This window comes from Microtus pennsylvanicus, chromosome 6 (genome assembly GCF_037038515.1).
Source record: "Microtus pennsylvanicus isolate mMicPen1 chromosome 6, mMicPen1.hap1, whole genome shotgun sequence".
In the NCBI taxonomy this organism is placed as follows: Eukaryota; Metazoa; Chordata; class Mammalia; order Rodentia; family Cricetidae; genus Microtus; species Microtus pennsylvanicus.
Genome location: NC_134584.1, coordinates 108012943 through 108027570, shown reverse-complemented (window position 1 = coordinate 108027570; position 14628 = coordinate 108012943). Strand labels below are relative to the sequence as shown.

The 14628-nt window shown below is 44.4% G+C and overlaps 1 protein-coding gene across 4 annotated transcripts in view; it reads right to left on the bottom strand.

Annotated features, from left to right (window-relative positions):
* Positions 1-1060: 1060 nt before the first annotated feature.
* The window catches only part of Wdr59 (WD repeat domain 59), a 66323-nt gene continuing 52755 nt past the window's right edge, over positions 1061-14628 (bottom strand). For all 4 annotated transcript variants that reach the window (XM_075977303.1, XM_075977301.1, XM_075977302.1 and 1 more), the window contains 3 exons: positions 11676-11802; positions 11204-11346; positions 1061-1976 (listed from right to left, as the gene is read on the bottom strand). In XM_075977303.1, coding sequence (XP_075833418.1) covers positions 1741-1976; positions 11204-11346; positions 11676-11802 — 506 coding nt within the window. In that variant the 3' untranslated portion in view covers positions 1061-1740. The remainder of the gene's footprint in view (positions 1977-11203; positions 11347-11675; positions 11803-14628) is intronic.

Genomic DNA, 14628 nt, shown 5'->3' with positions numbered 1-14628 from the left:
TATATATATATATATATATAAATGTTGGTTTTTTATACTCTACAAGACTGATCTCCTAACCCATTAATGGGTCTTAAATCATAGTTGCAAACAGAGTGATACACACATTCTCCTATTATGGAACATGGAGGTGTTCTGTGGTTTTGTGGGGGGCAGTGTTGCTGAGGACTGAACTCATGGCCTCATGCATGCTAGACAAGCATCCCATCCCTAAGCGACACAGTGCAGACCTTGTTTTATTATTTGTTTCTTCTTAAGATAGTGTTTGCCATATAAGTTAGGCTGGCCTTCAACTCATTAGGCAGCCCAGGATGGTCTCAAACTTGCAATCCAATCAGCTCAGCCTCAAAGAAAAGATTACAGACATCTGCAATCACGCTCCAATGACACAGATGACTTAGATCTCTCAATTTGGAATAAAATTTTAATCCAATTTTTTGGTGTGTGTCTGTGTGTTTGTATGTACATCCACACATCACAGCACACATGCAGAAGTCAGAACAACTTTAGAGTCAGTTCTCCCTTCCATCATGTGGGTCCTGGGGATTGAACTTAGGTTATGAAGCTTAGTGGCAGGCACCTTTCCCCAGTGAGCCAAATCACAGGCCTCCGGGATTTAAATTTCGAAGAGAGAGGAATTTCAGTATGTGGCTTTTTTGTTTTGTTTGTGTTTTAATTCTCTTCTCTGGCATATATACATGAAAGCACCAAAAATCCTGAAGGAGCCAGAGAGATGAGTTTGTTAGGGAGTTCAAGGTGCCCCTGGAGCCCAGCCAACCTGTCCGGAGGCAGACGGAGACTTTGGTATCGATGTGGAAACGCAATCTCATTTCCCTTTGGCTAGAAGAAATAATTATGAGACTCTTGTGGCTAGGAAGAACCTTAATGTCAGATTCCATTTCCTCCCATCAGATGATCCAAGTCAAACAGCATTTCCTTCAGGAATCATGGGACTAATTCTAGTCCTTCCGAAACAATTAACCTCAATCACAAGTACAGTGCAAAATGAACCACTGAGACGGTCAACTTCCTGCTTCTTCTCAAGTATAAATAATACCTGTTTATAGATAAAAACAAGATGTATAGCTTTATTAGTCAAGGGAAAGCAGACAGAGGAGAAACTTAAAAATATATACACCTTAAGACTCCTTAAGGGGCTGGCAATGCACTCGGGTACAGCAACTCACTAATAATGTGCAAGCCTCAAGTTCAGGAAAAAAGTCTTTAAGTACAATGTATCTTACACTTTAGTATTGTATCTTATAAGGCCTCTGCTCATTGACTCATCAAAGGTACCAACTTCTAAAGTCACAGATGTCATGGGCTCACTTGTCAATGACACTAACACCCAGTGTCCTCTGGCTCAGGAGACTGTCTTTTGTCACTGGTGTGATCGTTATACTGGCACCTGGAGAGCCCGTTCTGGTTCAAGGGCACCTCAAAGGCTGCAGCTCTGGAAACAGGTGCTGCTCCCCATGAAAACATCCACTGTGGACTCAACAGACCATGCAGGAGGGCTAGCTCTGTGCTCTCCCTCCCTTCATCCAGCTTCCGGCCCCCGGCAGCCAGAGAGAAGGGAAGGCAAAGGCTCGTGAGGATCAGATGTCTGTGAGGGGACTGTGCTCCTGAATCACTGGGCATAACCCGGGTTCTGGAACTTTCCACCACCATCAGCAGAAAGCCGTCTCCGGCATTTACAGAGTCCTCTGAGATTTCGGACAGTCCCATCCTCTCTTGTGTTCAGAAGGTGCTCTCCAGCAGGCAGTGGCAGCCACACCCTGTGGGACAGACCTCCTGGGTCCGAAACCATTCCATCATGTGGCTTGTATGGCCACCATGCCCACAGGTCAGGCAGAAGTTGGATGACCCCCGCACAGCCACATGGCAGATGGCACACTGGAACGTGAAACCTTTGCAGATGGCACACTGAGTGCCACGGACCTCGCTCCGGCAGTGACTGCAGTACACACCAAATTCTGCAAATGGGGGGAGACGGGCAAAGCAAGAGGCAATGTTAGTTTGGTTCTAGTAAAAGAAGACTGGTCATTGGTGGGTGCATACCTACTCCCCCAGGATTCTAGCAGGTTCCAGCAGACCAGTGCTTTCTTTCTTTTTTTCCTTGTGTGTCCCAGGCTGACCTGAACAGACTATGGAGCTGAGGATGATCTTGAACTCCTCATCCTACTGAGTTCTGCGATTACAAGTATAAACCACCATGCCCAGTCTTATGTGGTGCTAGAGAATCGCTCGACCTGGGGTTTATTGCATGATGGGCAAACACTCTGGGTTATGACCCAGCTCTGCTTTTCTGTTTATTTCCATGTATGAGCGTGTAGTGCACGTGTGAGTTTGAAAATATATGTGAGTGCAGGTATATGTGTCCTGGTTTATGTCCGGGCCGATGCCAATGTCAGGTGTCTATCTTTCTTCACCCCATTATTTTCAAAACAGTGACTGGACTGGCTGGCCAGCAAGAGGGGATCCCCAAGTTCCTCAGCCCCAGTAGTGAGGTCACAGACGTGTGTCATCACACTGGATTTTTACTTAGGTGTTTGGGACACAAGCTTGCTTATGTGGCAGGCATTTTACTGACTGAAGGATATCTCTTCAGCCCCTCCCTCCCTCCCTCCCTTCCTTCATTTTCTCCCCCCAGACAAGGTTTCTTTCTTTTTTTTTTTTTTTTTTTTTGGTTTTTTGAGACAGGGTTTCTCTGTGGTTTTGGAGCCTGTCCTTGAACTAGCTCTTGTAGACCAGGCTGGTCTCGGAACTCACAGAGATCTGCCTGCCTCTGCCTCCCGAGTGCTGGGATTAAAGGCGTGCGCCACCACCGGCTCAGACAAGGTTTCTCTGCGTTGCTGTGGCTGTCCTGAAATTTGCTTTGTAGACCAGGCTGGCCAGAGATCTGCTTGCTTCTGCCTCTTGAGAGCTAGATTAAAGGTGTGGGTCACCAGGTCTGGAAGGTCAATTTTCTTTTTTAAATGATAGAACTCCCACAATCTAGATAGTTCTACTAACTAAGAGCTGTTTTTACTACTAGGATGAGGGCAGGGGGCATAGGCAGCATTCGGCTCTCTGAGGTCCTGTAGGAAACCCAGTGCTCTGCAGCAGAGGGTCGCTGCACCTTTTACATCTCCGTGCACACGGAAGACTTCCAGTCTTTCTACAGACACACCTGCACGTGCACACGGAAGACTTCCAGTCTTGGGTTGCCACCTTCATCCATTTCTTTTTTTTCTTTTTTCTTTCTTTCTTTCTTTCTTTCTTTCTTTCTTTCTTTCTTTCTTTCTTTCTTCCTTTCTTCCTTTTTTATTTTTTGTATTTTCGAGACAGGGTTTCTCCGTAGCTTTTTTTGTTCCTGTCCTGGAACTAGCTCTTGTACACCAGGCTGGCCTCGAACTCACAGAGATCCGCCTGCCTCTGCCTCCCGAGTGCTGGGATTAAAGGCATGCGCCACCACCGCCCCGGCTTCATCCATTTCTTAACAGGATTCTTGTATCTCAAAAAATCCACCTCCTGGATTCCTGAACAGCTGTCCTTTCAGCTCTCTCTAGTCCACACTGTCCCCTCCTCGATCTACCTGCCTTCTCTAGTTTCACGGTCTTCTGGAGCACCTGCACTAATTTCATGTTCCTGCTTTTATGAATATACACAGATCCTTTCCCCCACCTGGGCCAGATGAAACCCTGACTTAGCCACACCACCTGCCCACTGCACATCTGTGCTGGGGAGCAAAGCCACCCAAAGGCCCCACTGAAAGGTGTGTTTCACTTTACATACATGGGTAGAGAAGAGCCCAGGCACGGTATGACCCTGCTCCTGCCTTCCTCACACCGCTCCCTTGGCTCACTGCCGCACTGCAAATTTCTCCCACACGTCTTGGCTGTTGTCTGTTGCCTGCTGTTTTTTATTCTAACTTCGCTGAGCAAACAGAAGCCTTTAAATGGGGCTGGGGAACCCCTTCATCTTTACTACCACTTCTTCAAATTTCTGGAGGTTGGTGGCTCCTCTCCTTCCTTCTGACAGTGTGAACAATCGGACCTGGAGAGGATGGCTCAGCGGTGTAGAGCATTTGTGTTTTACTAAGGACCTGGGTTTAGTCCCCAGCACCCACATGGTTGCTAAAACCACACATATACATTCAGCCAAAACACTCATGAACATAAAAGAAAATAAATCTCTATCAAATTAAAACTATAGTAGGGTGATGTTGGCGCACGCCTTTTAAGCCCAGCACTTGAGAGGCAGAGGCAGGTGGATCTCTGCGAGTTCAAGGCCAACCTGGTCTACAGAACAAGTTCCAAGGAAGGCTCCAAAGCTACAGAGAAACCCTGTCTTGGAAAAAAAAAATTAAATATATAAGGAAAGAAAATCTTATTTCCTTTCTCCATCGTTATCCTTCATCTTAAGTTATACTTAAATAAATTGAAATAAAACATGCTTTAATGGCATCTTATTACATTTAGCCCTCTAGAATTCAGGAAGAGAAAGGGATCCAATAATAGTTCTTATTATGGATTCTAAAATCACATTGCAGGGAACCATAAGGACAAGAAGACCATAGCAGTCATGTACGGAGTGACCACATCTATAAAACTGCCCCAAATAATGGTCATGTGTCATGCAAACTGTCTCCTACTGTTTTAAAATAGCTTTGGTTTTATTACATTTATTTATTTTGAGTATATGTGCGTGGGTGGACACACGCCACAGCACGGGGTAGAGGTCAGAGGTCAACTGGTGATTCGGTTCTTTCTTTGCACCATGTAGGTCCCGAGAGGCACTAGGACTCAGGTTTTTCAAGGTTGGTGGCAAGCGACTTTACACACTAAACCATCTTGCCAGCTCCTGCCTTTGCTTTTTAATAAAAAAGTGTTTATTTAGAGGAGGGCTGGACAGACGGCTCAGTGGTTAAGAGTACTTGCTGTTCTTCCAGACGACCTGCCTTTGGTTCTGCACATCACCCGGAGGCTCACAACCACTTGTACCTCCAGTCTCAAGGGTCTAAAGCCCCCTTCTAGTCTCCGACATGTGGTTTATGTAAACTCAGACAGGCATATACACATAATTTTTTTAATCTTAGAAAAGAACCAGAATTTAAAAATATAATTAGGTAAGAATAAGTAATTTTTTTTAATTTAAAGAAACTTATGTGGGCAGATCTGAATTTTTAAGGAATTATCCCTAAGAGAACAAACTCATCCTAGACTGGGTGCCTCCCCTCCTTTCCTGGCGCATCTGTCTCTACTCTGAACTGGCACTGACCTTGCTACAGCACACAGGCTGGCAGCAGACTCCCCAGCCGCCGCAGACGCCAAGGCGCTACAGTACAGGTGTTGGATTTTGTGTGGTGTCTGCAGATCTGATGACTCTTACAGACTGAACGGAAAGGCAAGTGTTGTCTTCCAATGTTTGCTGTGCCCTGTACCTGGGCAGCTAGTTCCTCCAAACTCAGCTGAATTGACTCCTGTGTATATTTGCAATCACAGCTTCCACTGATGCTTTTGCCTGTGAGTTTCTTTCATACGCCTCCTGCTCCCTTTCTACAATCCTGTGACATTGTCTTTACTGGTGCTAGGATATGCATTAATTATGCTTTTGTTTGTTAGGGTTTTTGTTTTGTTTTTGACTTTTTGAGACAGGGTCTCCTATAGACCAATATGCTGTCAAACTGATATGGAGCTGAGGCTGGCCTTGCGCTCCTGATCCTTCTGCCTCTACCTCCCAAGTTCTAGGATAACGGGTGTGCATTCCCACACCTGGCAATACTAAGTTTTGACTATCACTTATCTGTCTTCTATTCCAGGCCCTCTGAACTGCACGCATGCACACACACCACCCACATCTATTTCTCTGTGTCGCCTGCACAGTCTTGCACGGTGCTTCCGAGCAGGAGATGCCAACAAGGGTTTGGCTGACTGACGGCTGACATCAGTTCTATATCTCCAAGATGCAGATGTTTTCCTGAGAACTAATTTTAAAAGACCAATTATTCTAGGCTATCATAAATCTCTTCCTGGCACTCTCTCCTGTATTTAGATGCTCTGAAAAAAATAATACATTGTCAAAATAGAATTCTGTATGTGTATTTCTTCAAGCATGTACACCTTGGTATACCTTACTAAAATAACTTTGCTATTTATTGTCTATACTTACAAACGTTTCTCTGGTTTGTTTTCTCAAGTGAAAACTAGAGACACATGCAACATACAGAGTCAAACAATTTTATGTATTTTATCAAAGCCCAAGCATTACATGCCACTCCCTAGAGGAAATCTCGCCTACTCATTCCACCATTCTCTTCACCGTCTCACGGCTAAAGACTGCTTTATAAAGCAACCCCATACTCATTGCAAATGAATCTGTGTTTCGTAAGGACACTTGTGTAAATATAGGATGTACTTTGAGCCTATTCCACCTATTTTCCCTCCCCTCCCCTTTCCTCCCAACCCTTCTCCTTCCTCTCTTAGGCTGTCATGTCATATACATACATGATTTTAAATACATTAGGATCTAGAATCTACAAGTCGGAGACAGAGAAAGAAGAAAAAGAGTAGAGACAGTCATAAAAAGAAGTCTTTAAAGAGACACTAAAAGTAATATAAAAAGAATACAGTCATAGATTAAAGGAGTAAAGAAAAAGAAGCCACTTAAAGATGGAAAATACACAGAGAGTCTGGATTATGCATATTATTATGTTTTATTTGAATTTTTTGACTAAAGATACATTTGATTCTGGGGTTGCTAAGTTAAATCAATATAAAGGTAACCTGACTTCAAGTTTGGGCCTAAGGATGTGTTGCTGAAGAGGCTCTGCTTTTGTTTCCACAGAAGATGAGAACCTGAGGCCGGGCAGTGGTGGCACATGCCTTTAATCCCAGCACTCGGGAGGCAGAGGCAGATCTCTGTGAGTTCAAGGCCAGTCTGGTCTACAAGGCTAGTTCCAGGACAGGCTTCAAAGCTACAGAGAAAGCCTGTCTCAAAAAAAACCAAAAGGACAAAACAACAAACAAACAAACAAAAAACCAACAAGATGAGAACCTGAGGATTCCTTCCAGGCCAATGTAGTTTGGTAGAACAAGAACCCCCTGAAAGGTCTCTGTGAACCCTAAAAATACTTTGCCCAACAAACATTAGGAAGCAGTTTGGAGAAAACAATACCCAAATTCCCATAATGATTGTTTATAAATGTTTGTTTTCATTAAAAGGGAGACATGACATAGAGATGAATATTTTGCATTGGCATGGATCTTGGCCTATTGATACAGATTTAAGGTTGATTTTGTTATACTGTGTATATGTATTTCTGCTCTTGTTTAAGAATTATATGTTTGTGCAGCTCATTTAAAAATGTAATGTATATGAATTAACAGATAATCATCTGTAATAGTCAAACTTGTAGTCATATTAGATTTTCTAGATATATAGAGATATATTTCAGATGGATAGATGTTCTTCAAACTGTTCAAAGACATACAGAATATGGCATTTAAAATGTTTTAAGAACTTAGACTTTTCTCGACAGTGAGACATTTCTGCTTCTGGAAACACCAATTACTTCAAAGAGGTTGATGGGCATTGAAGAAATTTGTTATGGAATTTGCCTTCAAAGTGACAAGGCAAAAAACTGCTCTTGCCTGGACTGCTTGATGGTATGCTGTACGAACTGGACATGCAGGACCCAGAGAAAAATGACTGCTGAACTTGCCTAAGGAAGGTGAGACAGTCCTTAGGGTTCCTGCTTCATGAAAGAGACTGGCAGACATTTTGTAGGACACAGAAGAAAGTGACTGACAAACTGCCAATATAGGCTAAACAGTCTTTCAAATTTAATGAAAAAGTCTGCCAGACATTATGGGCCGATACGCTGAAGATGGATGCCCCATCATTACAGAAGAACTTAGGGTGACTGTCCAGGCGGCAAGATGGCTCCATCAACTCTAGAGTTTTGGAAGTTGCTTATATGCACTTCCTGTTTACTTAGGTAATATTATATCCTTCTGCAGTCTTTGATGGAGTTGAAGAATAGTTTTATTTATAGTTTTTCTTAGTTATGATAAAAGATAAACTAGATATAAAACTTTAGACTCACAAGGATATGAGAGTATTTTCCTTAATTTGCCAAATGTAAATGGACTAAATATTGTAACTATAATTCTTGCTTGATAACTGTTTTGCGTATGTAATTTGACTATGTTAAATTTAAAACCTTCCTTTTATTTAGACAGAAAAGGGGGGGATGATGTGGGATTCCCCTCTGTATGCTGTGAATATGTTTTATTATCATTGGTTAATAAAGAAGCTGTTTCAGCCAATGGCTTAGAAGAATAAAGGCAGGCGGGAAATCCTAACAGAGCTATATAGAGAGAGTAGGCGGAGTCAAGGAGACACCATGTAGCTGCCAAAGGAGAAGGACTGAGAACCTTCCCGCTAAGTCACAATCTCGTGGCAATACACAGATTAATAGAAATGGGCTAATTCAAGATGTAAGAGATACCTAGAAATATGCCTGAGTCATTGTTGTAATTAATACAGTTTCTGTGTAAGTTTTTGGGTCTGGGTGGCTGGGAAATAAACAAGCAGCCTCCATCTACAATAGCAAGCAGTAAACACTTCATGAGTGTCTGTGTTCCTTGGGCAGGGGCAGGCTAACCTTATACAGAGCTTCCAATTTTAGTATCTGTGCTGTCAAGGTGGGCATAAAGGTATTTTATTTTTGTTCTATTCTTGGTTTTGTGCTTGTTTGTGTGTGTGTGTGTTTTTTTGAGACAGGGTTTTTCTATGTAGCCCTGGCTGGCTGGGAACTCACTACATAGTCCAGGTTAGTCTAGAACTCAGAGACCCACCCACCTCTGCATGCAAATCCTGGGATTACAGATTTGCACCACCATGCTGGACACAAAGCTAATTCTTGAGTACCATATTCAGGCACTGTCTGATGGTTTCCCAGAGTGGGAACTCTTCTCTCCTGCAGTCTCCCCACCATGACAGCACCACCTGGCGCTCTCTCCCCAGCAGTTTCGGCTAGACCACATTTGGCTCATATGTTATTTACCTAAGTGAACATTAGTCAAGCCACGTTCTATGACACTTTCTCTTTCCTGCACATTTTGTTTTTCCCAGAATTAGTAACTTTCTTTCATTTGCTTAGCTTGCTATATACTTATCAATAATTCATCTCCAAACTGTCCCTCAAATGTCTGTGTCTTCTATAAATATACTCAACAGTGAAATACATTTGATTTTTTTCAATTTTCTCTCCTGGGAGGCAGCTCCTGGAGCACCTGTCTGCACAAGTCCATCTCTCTAAGTCTGTCACAGTGAGTACTCTCCGTCAACACTGATCCCTTTAGCTCCTGGACTGAATCTAGACCTGGTTCTTAGGTACACCCAAAGTTTACCTCGTACATGACTGATCACTTGGGTTCAAAATTCCAGGTTAGAAATTCTATTCCTGATAATTCTGGAGAGCCTGCTGCCTGGTCATCTAGTAGCCAGGGCCAACCCTCAGAGTTGATGCCTTCTACATTCCTCATGCTTCACACTGGAACTCTTCTCTTCCTGGGAGCTTCTGGGTCTCCTCTGGGTCCCCAGCCCCTTTGCATTCATTATGGAAGTGGACCCATCCAGACTGCAAACGTGTTTCTCTTCACTGCAGAATAAGCTTACAGTTTTCTGTTGGGGTCATGACCTGTTCTACAAACAAGAAGAGGAATCTCGAGGATCCTCCAAGGGCCATCGAACAAAACCAGCTTTTAAATTTCATCTTTGAGCACCTCCCAGAGGATTAGACGCCCCTGATCCCTAAGCCATGCAGGGTTTGGCCTGTTTTTCTGACTAAATCTTCAGGGTGAGCTTTACTCGGGCCTTAGAAGTCACCTACCAATAACTTGTCCATTTCCCAGCTCGTAAGCTTTATTGTCAATATTACTTCTTCTTGTGCAATTAACACCTTTTCAAAAACTCTCTATACAGACACTTGCTAAGGTCTGAGGGAAAAGGGGGAAATGTGGCCAGACCACTCCCTCTGGAAGTCTTCCGCCTTCTTCCTGTAAGGAAAGCTCTACTTCATTTCCTCCATGGACAGTGCAGCTTCTCACCAATCTAACTGGTGTCTCATCTTGGCCTTAGCTCTCCATCTTCATCTTGGATGCAACTCCAAGCACTCATTTCTCTCAGAGTCCAGGCTAGACCAGGGAAGACTGTGCTCCCTATATTCTTCCTTTCCAGCCTCAGCTCCCAGAAAAATACACCTTTTTGTTGTTGTTGTTGTTGTTGTTGTTGTTGTTAACAAGGTCTGACTATGTATCCCACTAGCTGGCCTCAGACTCACAGACATTCCCCTGCCTCTTCTTCCTGGCTTAGGTGTGTCACTCTGTCTGGATAATACATACTCTAATAGGCTTACATACCAACTGTATAATGAAGATCCCCAAATAATCAGCTCTAGCTGAATCCAATCTCTCCCGAGAACCAGATTCAGATCTGACTGTGAATTCTCCAGACCGCCATTTCATCTCACACACACATACACACATGCGCACACAGGCAATTCTGACTTCCAGTCCTTCCATTTGTTTCTATCTGCGGTATAATATTGTTATCTCTCAGTACATTAGCTGGAAACCCAGGAATCATCAAAGCTATCTTTCTCTTCCTCAGTCTGTCTCCAGTTTATCAGCAAACCATACTGAGACTACCCCTTAAAAAAGATATTTTATTTTATATGTATGGCTGTTCTGCCAACATGATGTATGTTTGTGTATCATATGTATGCAGTGCCCTTCAGAGCCTCCAGGTGGAGTTACAGACCAACGTGAGCCACCATGTGAGTGACGGGAATTGGACTTGGGTCCTCTAGAACAACCAGTGCTCTTAAGCCCTGTGCCACCTCTCCAGCCACAGTATAGTTATTACAATGTTTAACTGATTAATTTTTCCCTCTCCCCTGCCATGGTTCACTGTGCTCACCAGGGGTGATACCGGAAGCTGAAAATGTGGATAATCATTTACTGTGTCTAAGACACCGCTGATATGTTATGTGAACCCTGCTGGGAAATGCAAGGCTTGCAGAAGCTTAGAAAAGGCTCACATGCTTCAGAATCTTCTGCCTAAAAATGAGAAGCTTAACCTTCCAAACTTACAGGCAAATTAGGGTATAGGGCCTTCCAGACAGGGGCAGGAAAAGAAAAACATCCATACTCACCAATTCCTTTGTGAGGGTCAGGGGGGCAGGACACAAACTTCAGCACTTCCGCTCGCTTCTCTCTCAGACCCCAGCGGTAGAGGATCTCTCCGTAGCACTTCTTAAAGTCGTCAAACTGCTGGGTATTGGCAGGGTCCAGCAGTCTGGATAAACCCAAAAGGTTCCGTTAGCTCCTTTAAGAGAAAAGCAGCCGGGCGATGGTGGCGCACGCCTTTAATCCCAGCACTCGGGAGGCAGAGGCAGGCGGATCTCTGTGAGTTCGAGACCAGCCTGGTCTACAGAGCTAGTTCCAGGACAGGCTCCAAAGCCACAGAGAAACCCTGTCTCGAAAAAACCAAAAAAAAAAAAAAAAAAAAAAAAAAAAAAAGAGAAAAGCAGTCCCTAACGGCATTTCTATTAAATGCCACCTTCTCAAAACTTGACTCTGAAGTCGTGAACTCTGCAGCTGCAGTTGGGCAAGGTGGCTGGTTACCTTTTGTTTTTATCATGCTGGTCGCGCTCCCGCTCCCGGGGGTCGCTGTAGGTTAGACTCCCAAAGCGGAGTTCTTCTGGAGAAGACTCTCCCCAAGGTGAAGACACGTGTTCTGTCTCTCTTCCCGCTAAAGAAAAGCAAAAGAGAAGGGAACATGGCGGTCAGAGAAGGCACAGGAACTAGGAACTAGCTCATGATCTACTTTTATAATCAAAAGCCCCTCCCATCCCCCCACACCCCGGTATGCCTCCACTCTATTCTCTGGAAACAAAGTATGTGAAACTGAAGACTGAGGAACGGAGTCCTACACTGCTCTTTCCTGGGCATCCCTCTGTGTCCAGGCACTTATCACCGAGAGAACCTGGTAATTAAGTACACATGATAGCTAAGCAAATTATGGCTTAATGATAGAGTAGAATGTGATGCAGCGATCTGTTATCAGAATGCTAAATGACACGAGAAAATGCTCATGATAAAATTAAAAGCAGAATACAAAACAGCATAAATCAAATAACTACCCACCCATACACACACACAAAAAGAGGGGGAGAGGAAGAAAATGTTCTCAGTGTTAACAGATGTTATTAAGTGAGAGACGTGGAGATATCAATCATTGCTATTTTTTTTCTTGGATACTTTTTGTTTATTCTTCTTTACAGAACATGTAGTAGATATATATGTATGTTCTTGGGTAGGAGAGTGTGTGTGTAGACAGATCTTTCTTTTTTTCTTTTTTTTTTTTTTGGTTTTTCGAGACAGGGTTTCTCTGTGGTTTTGGAGGCTGTCCTGGAACTAGCTCTGTAGACCAGGCTGGTCTCGAACTCACAGAGATCCTCCTGCCTCTGCCTCCAGAGTGCTGGGATTAAAGGCGTGCGCCACCACCACCCAGCTAGACAGATCTTTCTATGTAGCCCAGGCTAACCTTAAATTCTCAATCATCTTGCCTTCACTTCCTGAGTGCTAGGATTATTTTCTAAGATGTAAGGTCTTGCTATGTTGCCCAAGCAGGCCTCATGCTCCTGAGAAGTTGGGATTACGGGTGTATATTACTACAGCTGGCTCATGTTCTTGGTGAGGTTTTTTTTGTTTTGTTTTGGGTTTTTTGTTTGTTTGTTTTTGTTTTGTTTTTCTGAGACAAGGTTTTTCCATATAACAGTACTGGCTGTCCTGGTACTTGCTCTGTTAACCAGGCTGTCCTCAAATTCACAGAGATCTGTCTGCCTCTGCCTCCTGAGTGCTGGGATTAAAGGAGTACACCAGCTCATGTTCTACTTTTATAATCAAAAAAATTAAGACCATGGTCATTAAGCTGTTTTATTTCTGTCCACTAAAAGGAATCATGGGAAGAAATGGATGACGTGATGTGGCAGACGATAGTGGAAAAGGGGGGATGGAGGAGGAAGGGTAAGCATTGGGCTTTATGGGATAGGACAAGTCCCACTGCAGCCTCTCCAGCAGCCCAGAGTAGCACAGTGTATATTCAACATGCAAGTATATTCAACATGTATATTCAACATGTATATTCAACATGCAAGGTCAGGCTGTGAGCTGACACTGCCCCATCTGCTGAATGGAAAGCAGTGAGAACCAGAGAAGAATGTGTGCACCTTTGGGTGGAACCTCCAGCTCGCCCCTGCATCATCTGGAAGACCCCCCCTCCCCAACTCCTGTCAGAGAGTCTCCAACAAAGAAAAGGTGCCAAAAAGCCCAGTTCCGCATTCCTGGTGACTACTGCAACTTCTTCCTCTGTTGCCGCCCAAGTCCCCACCTAAGCGTTCCAGGTTTTGACCACACTTGGGCACAATCCACTTGTGGTGAACACACCATCATCCCTTTACTAAAGGTTATATAATCCCCTGCTTTAGTTCAGCTGTGTGGCTTCTCCAGCCTCAGTCTCTAGGGCTGGAGGACTCACCCGGTAGTTGCTTTGCTCAAATAAACCTGTTCTTTTACTTTTTCAATTAGGCTTGATCTGGCTTACTGCATAGGCAGAGAAACCTATTATCTGGGTACAGAAAACCCTTCATCTTGGTGCCGAAAACCCAGGAAGACTTGAGTCTTCCTGCTGGGTGGACCAGGTTCTTCAGCCACACAGAGGCCACCATTTTCTCTTTAGCTTTCTCTCCCCAGATATGATCAACTTTTGACTAGGAGTAAGTCACCATTTCCCAGCCACTACCTACAAAGGTACTGGGTACCTTTCTCCAGGTCCAGGATCCTCAGGATCCCCTGCCAAGCTGTGGCCATGCCAGAGCAAGCTGGTCAGTTCTGGAGCAGAGACACTCTATGTTCCAGGGGACAAAGGTTACTCCCACCCCACACTCGACCCCAGGCTACTGCATGGGTGCCTTGCCCTAGTCTTCAGGCCCTAGTCTTCAGGCCCTAGTCTTTGGCCTCTAGCACAGGTCTAGAGATAGGCAATGCCGGTCTAAACCCAACCCTCGGTCACCCCTGGGGCGTCTCCTGTGAAATTTATCCAAATTGTGGCTGTCTCACACCATATACCCAAAATGCTGGGTTTTCTTTGGCTTTGTGACCTGGCCTCAGGGCACTTTTGATATAACCTGTCAAGATGGCCACCGGAGGGAACTCTTATCTTTACTATCTTCCATGATCTTGAGCATTTCTACGGGCAGCATATGAACAAGCGGTCAGATTCTCTTACATCCAGCGTTTTTGGTTTCTGCGCCTGCCCCTCCCTCTGTAGTCAGCGCTCAAAGGCCCAGGTTTTGTTGGCTAGGGGTTGCAGCACCTTCAGACCTCCTTTTATCTGAGGACTTAGACCCTGAGCACACCTGAGCCACTGGCATCCCCGCCCCTTCCCTGAACCCTGCCTACCTCTACCCCCCACATTGCCACAGGCTCCACTTAGTGGCCAATCTTCTTTCCTTTACCCACCCCTCCCTTTTCCTTCCCCCTCCAGGACAAAGGCTGAGAGCCAACCTTCTCTCCT